At 40.5% G+C, this 17930-nt stretch overlaps 1 protein-coding gene across 4 annotated transcripts; it reads right to left on the bottom strand.

Annotated features, from left to right (window-relative positions):
- Nucleotides 1-5646: 5646 nt before the first annotated feature.
- Nucleotides 5647-16204, bottom strand: DEFB128 (defensin beta 128). Of its 4 annotated transcripts, none has more exons than XM_028144594.2 (2): nt 7383-7431; nt 5647-5946 (listed from the first exon to the last, which is right to left on the bottom strand). In XM_028144594.2, the coding sequence occupies exons 1-2, from the start codon at nt 7429-7431 to the stop codon at nt 5711-5713; spliced, it is 285 nt and encodes a 94-aa protein (XP_028000395.1). In that variant the 3' UTR covers nt 5647-5710. The 4 variants fall into 4 exon arrangements, 1 of the variants encoding a protein (XP_028000395.1); XR_008557643.1 differs by lacking the exon at nt 7383-7431 and adding an exon at nt 16103-16204 and having other exon boundaries at nt 5869-5946; XR_008557644.1 differs by lacking the exon at nt 7383-7431 and adding an exon at nt 16045-16075 and having other exon boundaries at nt 5878-5946.
- Between the last annotated feature and the right edge of the window lie 1726 nt (nt 16205-17930).

Raw genomic sequence — 17930 nt, 5'->3', positions numbered from 1 at the left:
TGAGGCCTCGTGAACCTAGGCCCGGGTGAGGCCACGTGCCCCTGGGTCTGGGAGAGGCCAAGCGTCCCTGGGTCCGGGTGAGACCATGCGTCCCTGGATCCGGATGAGACCTCGTACACCTAGGCCCGGGTGAGCCCAAGTGGCCCTGGGTCTGGGAGAGGCCAAGCGTCCCTGGGTCCGGGAGAAACCATGTGTCCCTGGATCCAGGTGAGGCCTTGTGCAACTAAGCCCGGGTGAGGCCACGTGCCCCTGGGTCTGGGAGAGGCCAAGTGTCCTTGGGTACGGGTGAAGCCAGATCCTGGGTCCGGGTGAGGCCGTGCGCCCCTGGATCCATCCGGGTGAGGCTGGGTCCCAGGCCCTTGTGAGACCACGCGCCCCTTGGATATGGGTGAGGCCACGTGCCCCTTAGTCCAGGTGACGCCGTGCCCCTGGGATCGGCCGAGACCAAACCAGAGGGATTCAGACCTCCATTACCACCATTTGTCCACCATCCAGAGCTGAGGGGTCAGTGCTGACATGTACACATAAGGAACTACTGGACATCGAAATTGGGTCTCAAAAGAACTGTTGGTCCAGGGGGAAGCTCGCTACAGATTGATTCATTTGCCTGTCAGCATAAATATTATTGCTCGTCTCACATTCAGTTCTTATTAGTATATATCTAGTGACATTTGATCTCGTTCATCTAGAGGAAATGATGAACAACATAGACTGAGGAACAAGAACAGAACCAGAAGCAAGGAGGCATCGATCGGACTATCGGGCCTCAGAGGGAGGATACGGGAGGGTAGGGGGAGGGTGGGGGGGAGGGGGAGAGTTCAACCAAAGGAGCTGTATGCATGCATATAAGCCTATCCAACGGTTAAGTTCAACAGGGGATTGGGGCATGCGTGGGGAGAGGGGTGGGATGGGAATGGGGGGATGAGGACAAATATGTGACACCTTAATCAATAAAGAAATTAAAAAAAATAAAATAAAATAAAATCAATAAAAACATATTAGAAAAAAAAAAAAAAAAAAGAAGACAAAGCCCCTTGGGTCCCGGGTCCGGGTGAGGCTGGATCCGGATCCGGGTGAGGCCGCGCGCCCCTGGGTCCGGGAGAGGCCACGCTCCCCTGGGTCCAGGTGAGGCCACGCGCCCCTGGGTCCAAGTGAAGCTGGATCCTGGGTCTGGGTGAGGCCGTGCGCCCCTGGATCCAGGTGAGGCTGGGTCCCAGGTCCGGGTGAGGCCGTGCGCCCCCGAGTCCGGGCGAGGCCGCGCGCCCCTGGGTCCAGGTGAAGCTGGATCCCGGGTCCAGGTGAGGTCATGAACCCCTGCATCCGGGTGAAGCTGGGTCCCAGGTCCGGGTGAGGCAGCGCCCCTGGGTCCGGGAGAGGCCACGCACCCCTGGGTCCGGGTGAGGCCACACGCCCCTGAGTCCAGGTGAATTGGATCCCGGGACTGGGTGAGGCCGCGCGCACCTGGGTCCGGGTGAGGCCACGTGCCCTGGGGCCCGGGTGATGCTGGGTCCCCGGTCCGGGTGAGGCTGCGCGCCCGAGTCCGGGTGAAGTAGCGCCCCTGGGTCTGGGCGAGACCAAACCAGAGGGAGTTGGACCTGCATTACCACCATTTGTCCACCATCCAGAGCTGAAAAGTCAGTGCCGACATGTACACATAAGGAACTGGTGGACATTGAAATTGGGTCTCAAAAGAACTGTTGGTCCAGAAAGAAACTTACTACAGACTGATTCATTTGCCTGTCAGCATAACTATTATTGCTCGTCTCACATTCGGTTCTTATAAGTATATTTCTAGTAACACATGATCTCACTCATCTAGGGGAAATGATGAACAACATAGACTGATGAACAAGAACAGACCCAGAAACAAGTAGGCATCAATCAGACTGTCGGGCCCCAGAGGGAGGGGAGGGGAGGGTGGGGGTAGGGGGGAGAGATCAACCAAAGGACTGTGTGCATGCATACGAGCCTAACCAATGGTTAAGGACAACAGGGGGGTGGGGTGGAGGGTGGGAGTGGGGGGATGAGGACAAATATGTGACACCTTAATCAATAAAGAAAAAATAAATAAATAAATAATAAATAAAAATATCACAATGAAAAAATAAAAGTAAAAAAAAATCATAAAACAAAATTAAATAAATTCCAACCTTAACTCCATATATCTTCCAAAACTGCCTGCAAACAAGCATGCATCATATATTACCAGATAATTGCAACAACCTACTAACTGTTCTGTTTGCCTCCAGACTTCACTTATATTATTCACTAGCTTATCCATGTTTTCTAATAGTATCAATTGGTTATTGTTTGAAAGTTTCAAAAGTATAAAACTAGTAATAAATATCAATATGTTTCCAAGAGCCACTGAGTAATTGAGGCTAAATTCAAACATATCTATGAACAAAACATCTATAATAATAAAAGGGTAATATGCTAATTAGACCAGATTGACCAGACATCTTCCGGACGTCCAACTTCCTTCTGGACAAAGCCACGGTGACAGGGGCCAAGGCAGAGGCAGTTAGGGGCAATCAGGCCAGCAGGAAAGCAAGCAGTTAGGGGGTGATCAGGCCAGCACAGGGGAGCAGGCAGTTAGGGGGCGAATAGGCCAGCAGGGGAGGGTAGTTGGAGGCAATCAGGCCATCAGGGGAGTGGTTAGGGAGTGATCAGGCCGGCAGGCAGAGGCGGTTAGGGGCAATCAGGCAGGCAGGCAGGCAAGCGGTTAGGAGCCAGTGGTCCCAGATTGTTAGATGTCCAACTGCCAGTTGCAGGCTCGGGCCTAAACTGGCAGTTGGACATCCCCTGAGGGGTCCCAGATTGGAGAAGGTGCAGGCCAGGCTGAGGGACACACACCCCCATGCACAAATTTTGTGCACTGGGCCTCTAGTGTCATTATAAAGTTGCTTTAATCATGGCCTGTCTTAAATATTTGGTTATCTCTAATATTTAACTATCACTATCATTATCCTGGTCTTTACTAATTAAATGCTAATTTGTACCTCCGTGCTAAAAAAAATTGTCCAGTACACAAATTGTCATGTCTTAGATATGAGGTCATAGGAAACATAAGCCCACTAAAACTCACTTCAGAAAAGGAAGACCTATTATCAGAAATGTTAACAATCACATGAGGCCTTAGGGACTAGAACCAATAGAACCAAAAACTGGAAATATCTCTCTCTGTCCTTCCCTTTTTTCCTCCCTCCCTCCTGCATTTCTTACTCAGAAGTGTACCAGGACCCAACTCGGACATCCACGGAAGTAGGTTCAGCCTCTACATATACATCTGTTACCTATCCTGGTCCAAGACAGCAGAGTTATCGGGCCCTCTATTCTCTTGCCAGAGCCCAAAGAAATAGGCTCCCTAAGAAGAGCTATTGGCAAATTTTCTAAGAAGGGATGAGGGAAATTATTATATTGCTGGCACCTTTAGTGAGCATTTTCCAAGACCCCCAGAGAGATGAGTGACCCCAATTGCTGCTTTGTAGTAGAAAATTACCTAGAACATTCTGGCAATTTTAAAATGTTTCTCTGAGTAAGATTTTTAAAAATGCTCTAAGACAGATCCAATAAAAAAAATAAGGTACCTATAATACTGCCTGAACTAAAAGGGCACATAATAAAAATATAGGGTTTTGATTTATTTTGTATATAAAAATAAGGTGGACAAATAAACTTACATCTAATAATACCAACCACATCCACTTCTCCTATGAGTTTGGAGGATAATAGGGGAAAAGTCAAAGCAAAGATTAGATCCACCCAAAGTAAAATTCAAGGCTTAATTTTCTGTTCAGTTCATTATACCTCTCTCTCTTCCCAACACAGGAGACACTTCACTGGGTGATCTGACACTAACTAAGCCAAAATAAATTCTTGTATCTAACTTATCAATGGACTCATATAGAATAGAGGACACACAGATTAAAGACAATGAGCAAACTTGGCCTGAATGACTCAGTGGTTGACTATAGACCTATGAACCAGGAGGTCACAGTTCGATTCCCAGGTTGTGGGTTCAATCCGCAGTATAGGGAATGCAGAAAGCAGCCGATCAATGATTCTCTCTCATCATTGATGTTTTTCTCTCTCTCCCTCCCTTCCTTCTTCTCTAAAATCAATAAAAATATATATTTTTAAATAAATAAAGACAATCTTCATGTTGTAGTGACTAAGTGGACCCTCCCTAAAAATGCCCCTGGTTATCTACAGGGATGGAAGACTGAAAAAGACAGGAGCCTGTGAAGTGTTGCAATAAAGAAAGGGCTTTCTATGTGAGCCCTTTTTAAAACCCCTCTAGTAATTATGTTGAAACAGTTATCCATTAGCTTCCTTGGTACTGAAATCATCAATAAAAAATATTGAAAATTTTGCAAACTAAACCAGTCCTTGTTTCCTATATACTTCTCCAGAGTTCTCAAAAGCCTCAACTACTAAAAGGAAGGTCCTTGTAGGCTCTGAAAACGTTAACATATCCATCTAAATATTTGTCTTCCCATCCTCCCAGTGAAACAAGATGCTGAGCTGCACATGGAGGAACAGGCCCGTTGATTTCTTTATCCCAGATGAGTAAATGTTAATGCACAAAAGTCATCTATGACCTATACTTGAACCAAGCAACTTCACTGGATGTCACCACAAAATGTTCTGTTCTGTTCATCTGGAGAGTTTTCCTACCATTAGGACCTTCTGAAACTGTATTTAGCTCATGAGGAGCTTCTTAAATATGTCTTCTTTATTTATAAGGCTTCAAATTTCACACTATTTTAAATTTATTTTTAATTTCGGCTTTATTGGGGCATAATTGACTTACAAAATTGTAAGATATTTAAAGTGTACATCATGGTGATTTGATATATGTATATATTGTGAAAAGACGCCCCCATCTAGTTAACACAACCATCACCTCATATATGTATTTATAGTTCTGTCTCTTTTTTTTGGGGGGGGGGGACATTTAAGTTCTACTCTCCTAGTAAATTTCAATTATACAGTACAGTGTTATCAACTATAATCACCATATTTTACATTAGATGCTCAGACCTTATTCATTTTATAGCAGAAACTTGGTAAATTCCACACATTGAAACAGAATATACAATGTTTTCAAAGATGCTAAGAGTAATATATGTCTAAAAATTGTGTCAACTGGATGTTCTAATTGCTATTAAAAAAGGAAATGAAGCATGCACATTAAATGAGTTTCAAACGATGCAATGAAATTGTCACTAGCTGTCATTACTGCCCATTAGACATGCCCCAATAAAACTTGTGAAAATGAGCAAATGACTTGCCTTCCTCTAATGAAACCTTAGCTGTTAGAAAAACCCTCAGTACTCATTCCTACACAAGAACATTGGGACATTCAGATGTGCTTAGACATAAGAAGACATCGTTAAAAAGAGGAGTAACACCTGAAATGCTGTGAAATGGAGGGACTACCTTCTACCTCTACCAACATGTTCACTTCATCTCTACAACACCCACCGTATACTATAATGTCTGGAACATAATAACCATTTATGTTTGAAGTGTTCAAAAAAGTGAGTTAATATGTTAATAAAGAAATCCAGGGAAAAGCATAGGACTTTATTCTGTGGAGAATCAAGTTCACAGAAAGAAGTAAAAATCTCTTGCCCCAGCCTATTGTATTAGGTGGCAGTTTTTATTTTAGAAAGCGGAGAGACCAGTGGAACAAGTACTTGATTTATAGTTGGACTGTGAGAAGTGTGATGGTGGGTAAAATGGAATAGTCCAGCTTCTGATCAGACTGCATTGAAGATAGAAGTAACTCTTGCTCTCTCTGGTATTTCTTGTTTTCAGCTTCATTAATACAACATATTTTCCTATTTAGACATGATTGTTCTTGTATTTCTCCCACTCCACATTTCTTCCTGCAGTAGCCTGCTATATTACCAAAGCATTTTTTGGGTCGTGCGGCATCTGTGCACAGGAAACAACATTAAACCCAGATTAGTCCCTGAGGTAGAGTGGAAGAGGTATGTGGTTCCCCACAAGCTATGGCCTCCCGTGGCCCCAAAGTGAACCTCATACTGATACAAGAAATCTCAGAGCCTCCTCCTTGAAAATCATCCCAAATTAAGGACATCCAAAACCCCAGCTCCAAGCCAATACTCAATTGTCTCTGAGAACATTAGAACTTATGTGACAAGAGAGAAGAGAGAACTCAATTTACAGCTATTGAGTGAGGCTAGTCCCACCCCTAGGACCTTGGCAAATCTGACTCTGTCTTCCTAAGTCAGAGCCTACCCAGGTAGGTCCAGTGTCTCCAGAGAGTACCAGCTTGTCACCATGGCACAATTCAGAGCCATGTTAACTTTTCAAACAGTATCAAAAACAGGACTTTTTATGTTAACAATATAATTGGGTGTCACACTCACTGACGTGGGCAGTAGCAATCGCCCTTTGCCAAGACCACATGGGTCTCAGCAGTAAATGCCATTGAAAATGCCTTCCCTTAGTCAGTTTCTATGACCTCTCTATAGCTCTCTCTATAGCTCGCTCGCGCCCGCTCTCTCTCTCTCTCTCTCTCTCTCTCTCTCTCTCTCTCTCTCTCCTCTCTCCCTCTCCATCTTCCTTTTGATCTCAGATAAATGTGTTGCCCAGAGATCAAACTCAATACATGTATACTAGAGATCCAAATTAGCACCCATTCAGAGTATTGCACTGAAGTCCTAAGTCTCCTGTTTCCAGATCTTTATTTGCCCCTGTATACAACTTTGAACAAACCCATGGAATAAAGGTGAAGAACAAAGACACAGTTCTCCTTATCCTAAATTCCAGAACCAGGGAGCATCTCTGAAGGTATAAAAAGTATTTTTAGAGCCACAAAAAGACCACGACCTTCCTACAGCAGCAAGGGAGAACTTGGTGCTTCACATTTGTAAGATCATGAAATACAATTATTATGAAATTGAGTCATTCTACTCATTTAACAGGTGAGAAAACTAGGTTCAAAGTGAGTATTAGCTCAATGAATACAATAGTCAATGATGAAGACATATTTTAACATCATATCTACATAACTCCAAAGCTTGTACTGTTCTCATTGCTGTTGCAGTATAGGTCGAACATGAATTTGAATTTAAAAAGAGATAGCCAGGCTCCTGGGTGAAAACGTTTTGTACATGATAAAGGTAATTCTAGATGATGAACTCATTCCCACCTCTGGAGAGTATGGCCCTGATCTCTTGTTACCTTGCCAGATGCTCTCTTCTAAGATACAGACTCAAGTTAGGCACCCAGAACAGTGGTACTTTTAATTAATTGGCAAGATACCAGTAATTTTAAAGGCCCTGACTCCACTCCTATGGATAGGAATATCTCCTAGGATTTCACAGTACATTTGGACAAGTTACCTGTGGGTACCTCAAAGAGCAGAATAATGAGAATCAGAAACAGCTTCATGATTACAGACTTCCCAAGAGAAATAGGCAGCAGGATCGTTTTGTCCAGTAATCTCAGGGTCTTTCGAGATGAACCAGAGTTTTGGGTGCTATCAACTTTCTGAGCTCTCGTTTTAACCCACATGGATTAACAGGAAATCCAAGTCCACCCCCACCTACATTCCCAAATATGGAATTCTCAGTCACAGAATGTTCCATCACATGACACCCACTTCTCCTTCCTCAGGATGTGAGCTCCCAGAGAGCAGGAGTAAAGATTTCTTCATCTGGGTCATCAGACCATTGGAATCAAAGCTGGTTGGTCCTATGTCTGGTTCGTGTGGGACATTCCCACTTTATTCCTATTGTTCCAATGTCCCAACTAGCTAGTTCCACCTTTCCCTCACAAAAGTAACCCAGTTTAAGAGATTAATAAAATCATTAGCTAATCAAGGTAGATGCACAAGCACATACAGTAATAATTTTTAATGTATGAAACTTCCAGAAAATCATCTAGGAGAAAGGTTGCTTTTAGCTTTGGCTAGATAAATTATTTCAGAATTTCCCCATAAAGTTTTGCCTATTCAGTACAACTCAATTCTACAACTGAAGCCTTTTAGAAGATCACATCTCTTTAGCACAGTGTTCAAGTCGAACTGGTGGTCCCTGCTCATCTCTCCCAGAGCACTGTATGGAACCACTTACGTTTCTGCTAAACTAGTGTGTGTGCCCCTATTCAACTTGCACCTTACATAACCTGTTTCTTTGCACATTTAAATCCCTCTTCACATATTATATTATGTTCACCCATCCCATCCACCTAACTGGCCCTGTTGAGCTTCTCATTTTCCTTCAAAACCAAGTTTAACCACCTCCATAACTGTGAAAGATTCCCTGAAAATGCCCTTCTTTGTGCTACCACTGTATCTTGTACATATTTTTGTTGGTGGTCACACCATGTCATGTTCCAATTATTTGTTTATTTGTGATAATCAATGAGCCCCTCAAGGCAGGCCACTGGTTTTGTTCAATTTGGAGTTCTTCACGCAAACAGAAAACTCCTTAGTACATAATTACAAAATGAATGATTGCAAAGTACTGAACAGATTATTACTAAATAAAGTACCCCAAAATAGCAATAAAGTTATTTAAAACATAGCTTAAAGAATTCTATTTACCACATTTTACAATTTCTAGACACCAGAACCTTGAATTTATAGTAATTAGGGCCCATCCAAATATCTTTCTGTGGCAGTACCTAGAAGGAAATAGAATCTGTGGAGGCTGTATAAATATTTGTTGATGATTAAACTCATATCACAACATAGAGTTGGGGTTAGGGTTAGGATTAGGAATGAGTATTGTGCATAAACTATTGTTTTTCCCAGTAACCAGACTGAATTAAGTTTGTCAAGGAGAAGGGAATGTGAAATGCTGCTGATATGCCAAGATGAAAAGTAAGTCTTGACCAGTGGCCCCACCAGATATGCACTAGCCCCACCAGTATCCTACTTGGTTACAGCTCATTTCTCAGCTCCATGACCTCTTCGTGTATGACCACTAGATGACAAATGTATTATATATTTTTATGTTTATATTACTTACTTAAATCCTCATGAGAGCACTATGAAGTAGAAGTTAATACCACTCTTTTTCAAATTGGAAAACCACAATTTAAGGAACTGGTCATGTGCCCAATGCAAAGAATGAGCTAGGATCACCCTGGCCGGTGTGGCTCAGCTGGTTGAGTCGTCCCATGCATCAAAAGGTCACAGGTTCCATTCTCGGTCAGGGCACATCACCAGGTTTTGGGCTCTATCCCCAGTAGGGGACAGCTGATGATGTTTCTCTCTCTCTCCCTCTCCCTTCCTCTCTAAAATCAATAAAAACATATTAAAAAATTTTAAAGAATGAACTAGGATCAACAGAGGTCTGCATGAACCTAAAAGTAAAGGCCTTAGCCATCGTTCTAATCTACCTATCTGGCTACGTTCTTTGGGTCAATCGTTGGGAGACTGAAGACAAAATAATCAAATACATAATATTGTTTTTTAATTTTGTTCACAAAATTTATTGGTCATGAACTTGGCTGGACATCTTCCCCCTACCCACCTGCTTACAGCCTACTCGCCACTCAGAGAGCAACCTATATTGCGAGAGCAGCCTGTATTGAGAGAATTCATATTTCTGATTTCCACAGATGGCATTATTACATCCTGGAAGCAATATTGCCTGCCTACTTCAATAGATTCCTAAGTGTGATTGTTTATCTGTTTATCTGTATCAACTCAGAGAGTCTTTATGCAATCCTGACCAGGTACAAGTAAGCACACAATGTTCTCATTTTCAAAGCTCTCTGACTAAGCAATAGATTTCCCCTGAGTAGGCTGGGATGGGTAATAAAATGTTGCTTTTTAGCCATGGTCAGTTAAAAAAAAAATCACCCATGAACATTTGTTACTACACCTCCCACTGTGGCCCATAATAGTACAAACTGTTTTTAATGGCTTAGTTATAAATGAATTTTAAATGTTTCATTTCTTAGAAATATCATCTGAATTCTACTTAAGATGTTATCTTTCCAGACTGTTGGACAGACTGAATCTAAGCAAGAGATAGGATTACTAATTCCCTTTTACAAAGACTGAGGGAATCAAGGCAAGATTATTTCATTGTTCTTTGTTTAGGGAATGAGAAACAATTGAATTAACATTTCATGCTAGAAAATATCAGACACACAGATAAACAAAAATGAGAAAATAGAAGCCACCCATAATCTAATCTCTCTCTGGGAACATTTTGGTGTTTAGCCTTCTAAATATTTTGCTCCCAATGTCATTTATTTTGACAATCGGGTAAGAGGTAAGAAAAAGCAAAAAGAGCTTGCTTGCGTTTCATACACTCAGTTTAAAATAAAGTGTGTTAGTCAACAAACATTCCCTGAGCACACACACACACTCATACACACACAAAGTCTACCCTCATCCCTCCAATTCAAGAAATAGGCCTACTGGCAAACAGACATGTACCAATACAGAGGAGCCCCACATTAGCTGCCTTTATTGATCTACCTTTATGCCTAAATATACCGGGTATCCCCAAAAAAGTATACACACTTTAACAGCTGATAGCTCAATTTTGAAAATGAAATGTATTTTAATAAACACTGCCTTTATATTATTCAAAGTGTATATATACATTTTTTTGAGAATCTATAATAATAAAAGTATAATATGCAAATCGACCGAACAGCCGAACAGTGGAACGGCCGACCAGTGGAACGACTGTCCAGACAAGCTTCTGGACGAAGCCGCAGCTGCGAGGGCCAAGGCAGCCGGGGCAGTGAAGGCCTACTCTTGCACGAATTTCATGCATCAGGCCTCTAGTATATATATATACTAGATGTTTCTCTCTCTCTCCCTCTCCCTTCCTCTCTAAAATCAATAAAAACATATAAAAATTTAATTTATATATATATAAAACCAGATAGTTTTAGGAAAATAAACAATGTAAAAGAGAACTTAAAGGAACAATAAGAATAAATTACCTCAAAGGAAATAAGCTAATACTGATGACAAACGAGGATTATTAAATTTTATAAAAGTGACAGATTTAACTATATAAAATGCACAACATCTTCATAACAAAATTCATTCAGGAGAAGGTGCGAGCCAGTATATGATTAAAAAGACAATCAGAGTAGAATAAAATTCATAAATGCTTTATATACCATAAAATAATTTATATCCATGATATATAAAGAATGTTTGCAAATCAATAAGAAAATGAAAGATGACCTTGTAGAAAATAGGTAAATGATATCATAATAACAAAACATGTAAGCACCTCTTTCAGAAGGTCAATATAAATTCAGAAATATAATGTTCCCTTTGAAAGAATCTGCTTTTAATCCAATTAGGGTTGCAATTCACTATATATCACTATTCCTTCTCAATCCATTGCATTCCAGAAACCCAAATGTACTAGGAATATGTATTACATTTTAGGAAACACACATTTGGACCTCTATTTTGTTTTAATATATTTTTATTGATTTCAGAGAGGAAGGAAGAGGGAGAGAGAGATTGAAACATCAACAATGAGAGAGAATCATTGATCGGCTGCCTCCTACATGTCCCCCACTGGCATGTGCCCCTAACCGGAATCGAGCCTGGGACCCTTCAGTCCCCAGGCCGATGCTCTATCAATTGAGCCAAACCAGCGTGGGCTGAACCTCTATTTTTGCGTTTGGACAATAATTTTAAAATGCCACACAAAAACATAAAATGCCTATCTAGGGTGTGAATTAGCCTGGGCTCATAAATTGTATTTGCTTCAACAGTAAAGATGTAAGTGAATTAGCTTTAAGGATACCATTTAACTATTGCTCTCTCTTTTTTTCCAGAGTTATTAAAAGGTTAAAGTATTTGGAATAAACAACCTCATAGTTTTGTCTCTCTGCTGCAGTGTGTTTCAGACCATTTTACTAAAAAAGTCAAAATGAACCCAAAGTTTTATTTCTTTTTATCTTTTTTTAATGGTTAAACAATAGCATGAGAGATGGATCTAAACTAGAAGAGTAGCATCTGTGGCCTCAATACAGGACAAAATGATAATTTTCTCCAGAGGTCAGCAGTACACAAGATAAAAGGGAAAGAGCATATGTTGGTAATGAGAAATAAATGGTTAATTCATAATTAATGAATCTAGTTTCAGCAGATTGGCCTTATCAGTGGTTGGAACAGGTCTCCAGAAATAATTAAAGACTGAAAAACTTAAAGTGATTTTTTAAAAGTTAAGCTCAAAGCATCTTAGGTGACTCAGATTGAGTCTGTTTCTGGTATGTCTTAAGAGAAAATCATGTACGGGTCCATGGTGGGTGGACTGTGCTCAGGGCTAGATGGGCAAAATATCTTTGTACTTTGGACTCTAGTTAAAGATAACTATGAAGGAACTCCACTGACAATCAGCAAATGATATGCCAGATGCCTTCATGTTTCAGCCTCTACATATCTAAACCCAAGTTGATCTCAACTAAATATTTCTTTTCTACTCCCTCAACAATAAAAAATACACAACAGTAACAACCAATATGTCATATGTACAATGTTGAGCCAGTTCTAAAGGTAGAAAAAATAAAGTGTGCTAATAATATTTATGGTAGGCAGAATAATGGGTCCCCTAACGGTGTCCACATTCTAATCCCCAGAGCCTGTTAATATTTATATTACATGACAAGGGAGAATCAAGGTTGTAGATGAAATTAAAATTGCTAATCAGATGACCTTAAAATAAGGAGATTATTTTGGATTATCTGGGTGTACCCAAAGTAACAACATGGATCACTTTAATGGGTAGGAGAGTCAGTGTCAGAGACAGATGTGACAGTGGTCCATGGCAGCTTTAAAGATGGAGGAAAGGGCCATGAACCAAGGAATTCACTCCTCTAGAAGCTGGGAAAGTCAAGGCAAGATTTTCCCTCACATCTCCAAAGGGAACGCAGCCGTGCTGACACCTTTCAGCCCAGTGAGGTCATTCGGATTTATAAACTTCAGAACTGTAAGGTGGTAAATTTGTGTTGTTTTAAGCCACTAAATTTGTTGTCATTTGTAATAGCAGCAATAAGAAACTAGTACAGTATTCAGCCTCACGTCAAGATGTCAGCACTCCTTACAGTGATCCAGAACAGTTCCGTGACTGAGCCACATGATCACAATAAAGCATGTACTGTCAGGGAGGACAGACTTTGCCAATAAGCCTCCAAACCTGAACTGAGGCCTCCTTCACACGGGACAACTGGTATCCTCTAGCCCAGAAAGTAAACCCTGTGATGACTCAGCTGCAGGATTTTTCTCTGAGAGTTTCCCAAGATTTGAAAATCTAAACCAGAGACACATTTCATCCTTTGATAGAACATCACAGGAAGATCAGAGGTAACTCTAGGCTAACATATGGAAGCCAGTTACGAAGTGAGGAAAACTCTTGCTCCTAAAAGGACTCCACATACACCTTCAGATATTCAGAAAAAAGAAGGAAAAATATTTTTTATCATAATAATTTTGGTGTAAAAGTGTGAGTCTGAAAACACATCTATGTACTAAGAGAAAATTGTGTATGAAGCTGAAGGCTCAACAAAATACCAGTAAAGTTACTTCTGATTATTTTAGATCTAAAACAATAGTTATATATAACTGTAAAATTGTTGTAGCAATAAAATTGATATACCTCAGAAAGTATGGATAAACTTTCAAGTTAGACAAAATTGTCTTCTCAGTTCATTCCCTTCCTATCAGACCAAGAGACAACAAAACATGGCAAGAATTGTTTCCTCAGTTGAATATTCTGTTCCAAATTCCTGCAGCCCGTGCAAAACCCGTTACAGTCATGCTTATTTTCCCTTTTCTTCAATCATAAACCCCTTGAATGGCTAGCCCCAGTTTTCACTGTCTTCCATTCAAGTGTCAAATTCAGCTTTTCTGGATTTCAAGTACCATCTAGTGGCCACAACAACTCCACCTACTAGCTACCCAAACATTCTAAAACTTCAAGATAGCTCCCAAGAAATTATTAATATCACACTTCTATAATTGCTCTGCATGGTCCATGGACACAATGGAAACCTAGAGGTTTCAAAAGGTAACAAAAGAGTTCTCTAATATCAGGGAAACCTTTAAAAATTCACAAGGACTGAGACTATTATAATTTTTATCCTTGTAGGTAACCCAACAAATTATATTCCGAAATTAAAAATCACTTCAATGGATCGAGAAGTTGTACCAACCACATCCTTAGCACACCCATGTCAAGCAAATGTTATATTAAGAGAAAATTCTAAATTGACCAGTCCTGGAATGAATCTTAGTTTGGACAAGCCAGTTGTAAAAGAACAAAACAACCAAAGAAACAAAACAAAAAAACACTTTGGGACAATTGATATTTGAAAATGGACTTAGTAATAAATGTTATTAAAGAAATGTTGTTAATTTTGCTGTGTGATTATGTTATGTTGGTTATGTTAGAAAATACTCTTATTTTTTTAGTAAAAATGTTTACTGGGATATGTAGGAATGAAATATCATGATGTTTGTAATTTACCTTAAAATGTTTCAGAAAAAAAATATGAGGCAAGTTCCAAAAATAAGGGGGAGAAGGAAAGAAAATATTCCAAATAACTGAATCCTTTTAAAATACTAGAGGCCCAGTGCATGGATTCGTGCACCAGTGGCGTCCCTCGGCCTGGCCTGTGGGGATCAGATCAGGCCGAAACCAGCAGTCCAACATCCCCCAAGGGGTCCTGGAGTGAGAGAGGGCACTCTGTTGCTTGGCAGCTCATGCACTGAGCATCTGCCCCCTGGTAGTCAGTGAGCGTCATAGCTACCGGCCAGTTGGCCAGTCACTTAGGCTTTTATATATATAGCTTGGGCCACTGTCCGGCCGGTGTGGCTCAGTGATTTAGAGCTGACCCAAGAACCAGAAAGTCACTGTTCTATTCCCAGTCAGGGAACTTGCCCAGTAGGAGGCTTGCAGGAGACAGTTGATCAATGATTCTCTCTCTCATCATTGATGTTTCTATCTCTCTCTCCCTCTCCCTTCCTCTCTCTGAAATCAATAAAAACATTCTTAAAAAATAAATAAATAAAATACTGGGCCACCATTTATTAAGAATGCTATTCTTTTACTGAAATTTTACTTAGAAGTGTTACAAATAATTGAATATTTATTGGACACCATGTATGTACCACAAGTTATATTAGACATTGTATATTTATATTAGAAACATTTTACTTGAAGGTAATAAATACACATCTTATAACAAATAAAGCCAAGCAGCTGAAATTCACAACAAAAAAATACTTTAAAAGAATTGGTTGCAATAGAGGACTGGATAAAGAAAATGTGGCATATATACACAATGAAATACAGACAGTCCTTGGGTTACGTCGGACTCAACATACATCATTTCATGGTTACGTCGCCATCTCCCATTTATATAAAAAAATAGTTCCATCATTTTGACGTATGTACATATGTGCTTTATTTTTTTATTATTTATTTACCACAAGTAAAGGTCAGGAATTGTTATCTTTCTTTCAATTTTTTTTTTTTACTGTTTCACTTCATTACTGCTGTGTATGTGCTCCATGTGAGTGACGTAGGTGCTTATGTAGGTGGGTTCCGACTTACAATGAAAATCGCATTACGTCGCGCCACAGGAATAGATCTCCGATGTAACCCAAGGACCTACTGTACTGCTCAGCTATAAGAAAGAATGAAATAACGCCATTTGCAACAACATGGATGGACCTTGAGAACATTATGCTAAGTGAAATAAGTCAGTCAGAAAAACCTAAGAACTATATAATTTCACTCATATGTGGGATATAAAACTGAAACTCATGAATACAAACAGCAGTGTGGTGATTGCCAGAGGGCAGGGGGCTAGGGGGAGAAGAGGGTCCTAATATAAGGTGACAGGAGAAGATTTGACTTTGGATGGTAGGCACAGGGTGCAATATACAAAATTTATAACACAGAAACCCAAACCTGAAACCTATATGTTCATGTTGACCAATGTCACCCCAATCAATTTAATAAATATTTTTTAAATAAAGAAGGAAAAAATATAAACATCTACCAGTATATATATAAAAGCCTAAGCGACTGTTCGACTGATCGCTATGACACGCACTGACCACCAGGAGGCAGATGCTCAACACACAGGATCGGGCTCCCTCATGTCTGGATTGGGCATGCAGGGATTGGGCTCCCTCCTGTCTGGATCGGGCCTACGGGGATTGGGCCAAAACCAGAACTCCGACATCCCCTGAGAGGTTCCATATTGTGAGAGGGTGCAGGCCAGGCCAAGGGACCCTACCAGTGCACATGCACTGGGCCTCCAGTCTATATGTATATATAAAAGCCTAAGCAACCAAACAACAGATCAACCAGTCACTATGACACGCACTGATCACCAGGGGGCAAACACTCAACGCAGGAGCTGCCCCCCGGTGGTCAGTGTGCTCCCACAGCCAACCTCCCGCAGGCGGCCAACCTCCCCTCCCCCCAGCCCGCCAACCTCCCACGGCCCCTCCCCGCCGCTGACAGGCCCAATCGGCCCCAATTGCCAGCCAGGCCAAGGGACCTCACCCATGCATGAATTTGTGTACCAGGCCTCTAGTAAAATATAATAAAAACAAAAGGATTGGTTGGAGGGAAATTAATAAATGGAAACAAAATAAAGAAAGTTGACCTGACTGCACAATAATGTAAATCTTTTAAAAAACAAACAGTGAAGATGCCTCTAAGAAAATTTTAGTGCACTAAGTTTTGTTTGTTATTGCTGCTCGTAATGCTAGTAGTCTGTCTTTTTTTTTTTTAAGTGCTTTGTTAAAATACAACTAGCATACAATAAACTGCACTTATTTGAAATATACAAAGTTATGACACATGTATACATCTATAAACTACCACCGCAATCAAGGTAATGAACATATCCATCATCCTAAAACGTTTACCTCTGCCGCTTTGTAATTCCTCTTTCCTGACCCTTCCCACCTCCCATCACTCAACCACTGATCTTCTTGTCATCGTAGTTGCATTTTATAGAATTTTACATAAATAAAACTGTACAGTATATACTTCTTTTTTAGTATGGTTTATTTAACTCTAATTCTTTTGATTCATCCTTTTTTTTTTATAACATTTTTTTATTTTTAAATTACAGTTGACATACAATATTGTATTCGTTCCAGGTGTACACCCCAGAGATTAGACATTATATAACTTACTAAGTTGTCATCCTGATAAATCTGGTACCCATCTGATATCATACATAGTTATTAGAATATTATTGACTATATTCCCTATGCTATACTTTTACATCCCCGTGACTCTCCAAACACCCTCCCATCTAGCAACCGTCAAAATGTTCTTTGTATCTATGAGTCTGTTTCTGTTCAGTTGTGATGAATCCATGGACATTAAAGAGAAAAAAGGGGAAAGAGAAGAGATGAGACGTGACTGGAGCTGCTGCATAAGAAACAGAGTTTGTGGCTCAAGTCCAGCCAGGAGAATTACTGTTGAAATAAAAGGAAAACACAGACTGGAGAAAAATAACAGAATGCAAAATATCTACAATTTATGTCCATAATGTGCAGAATACAATTTCATATGAAGAATTTTTAAAATGGAACAGATTCTTAAGAGAAACTCAACTGAAACCAACCATAAGAAAACCAGACATTAGAACTAATAGACAAGGAGTTTGAAGCAATTATAACTAACCGCAATGAAGCAAAACAAAATATGTTTTCTATGAATAACAATCTCAACCAAGAAATGGTTGAGCTGGTCTGGCTCAGTGGATAGAGCGTCAGCTATGGACCAAAGGGTCCCGGGTTCAATTCTGGTCAAGGGCATATACCTCGGTTGGGTTGCAGGTTCCTCCCTGGCCAGGTCCCTGGTCAGGGTACACACAGGAGGCAACCAATCAATGTGTTTCTCTCACATCAATATTTTTCT

This window comes from Eptesicus fuscus, chromosome 12, assembly GCF_027574615.1.
Source record: "Eptesicus fuscus isolate TK198812 chromosome 12, DD_ASM_mEF_20220401, whole genome shotgun sequence".
NCBI lineage: Eukaryota > Metazoa > Chordata > Mammalia > Chiroptera > Vespertilionidae > Eptesicus > Eptesicus fuscus.
The sequence above is the reverse complement of the archived record's forward strand: the minus strand, read 5'-3'. Positions and strand labels throughout refer to the sequence as shown.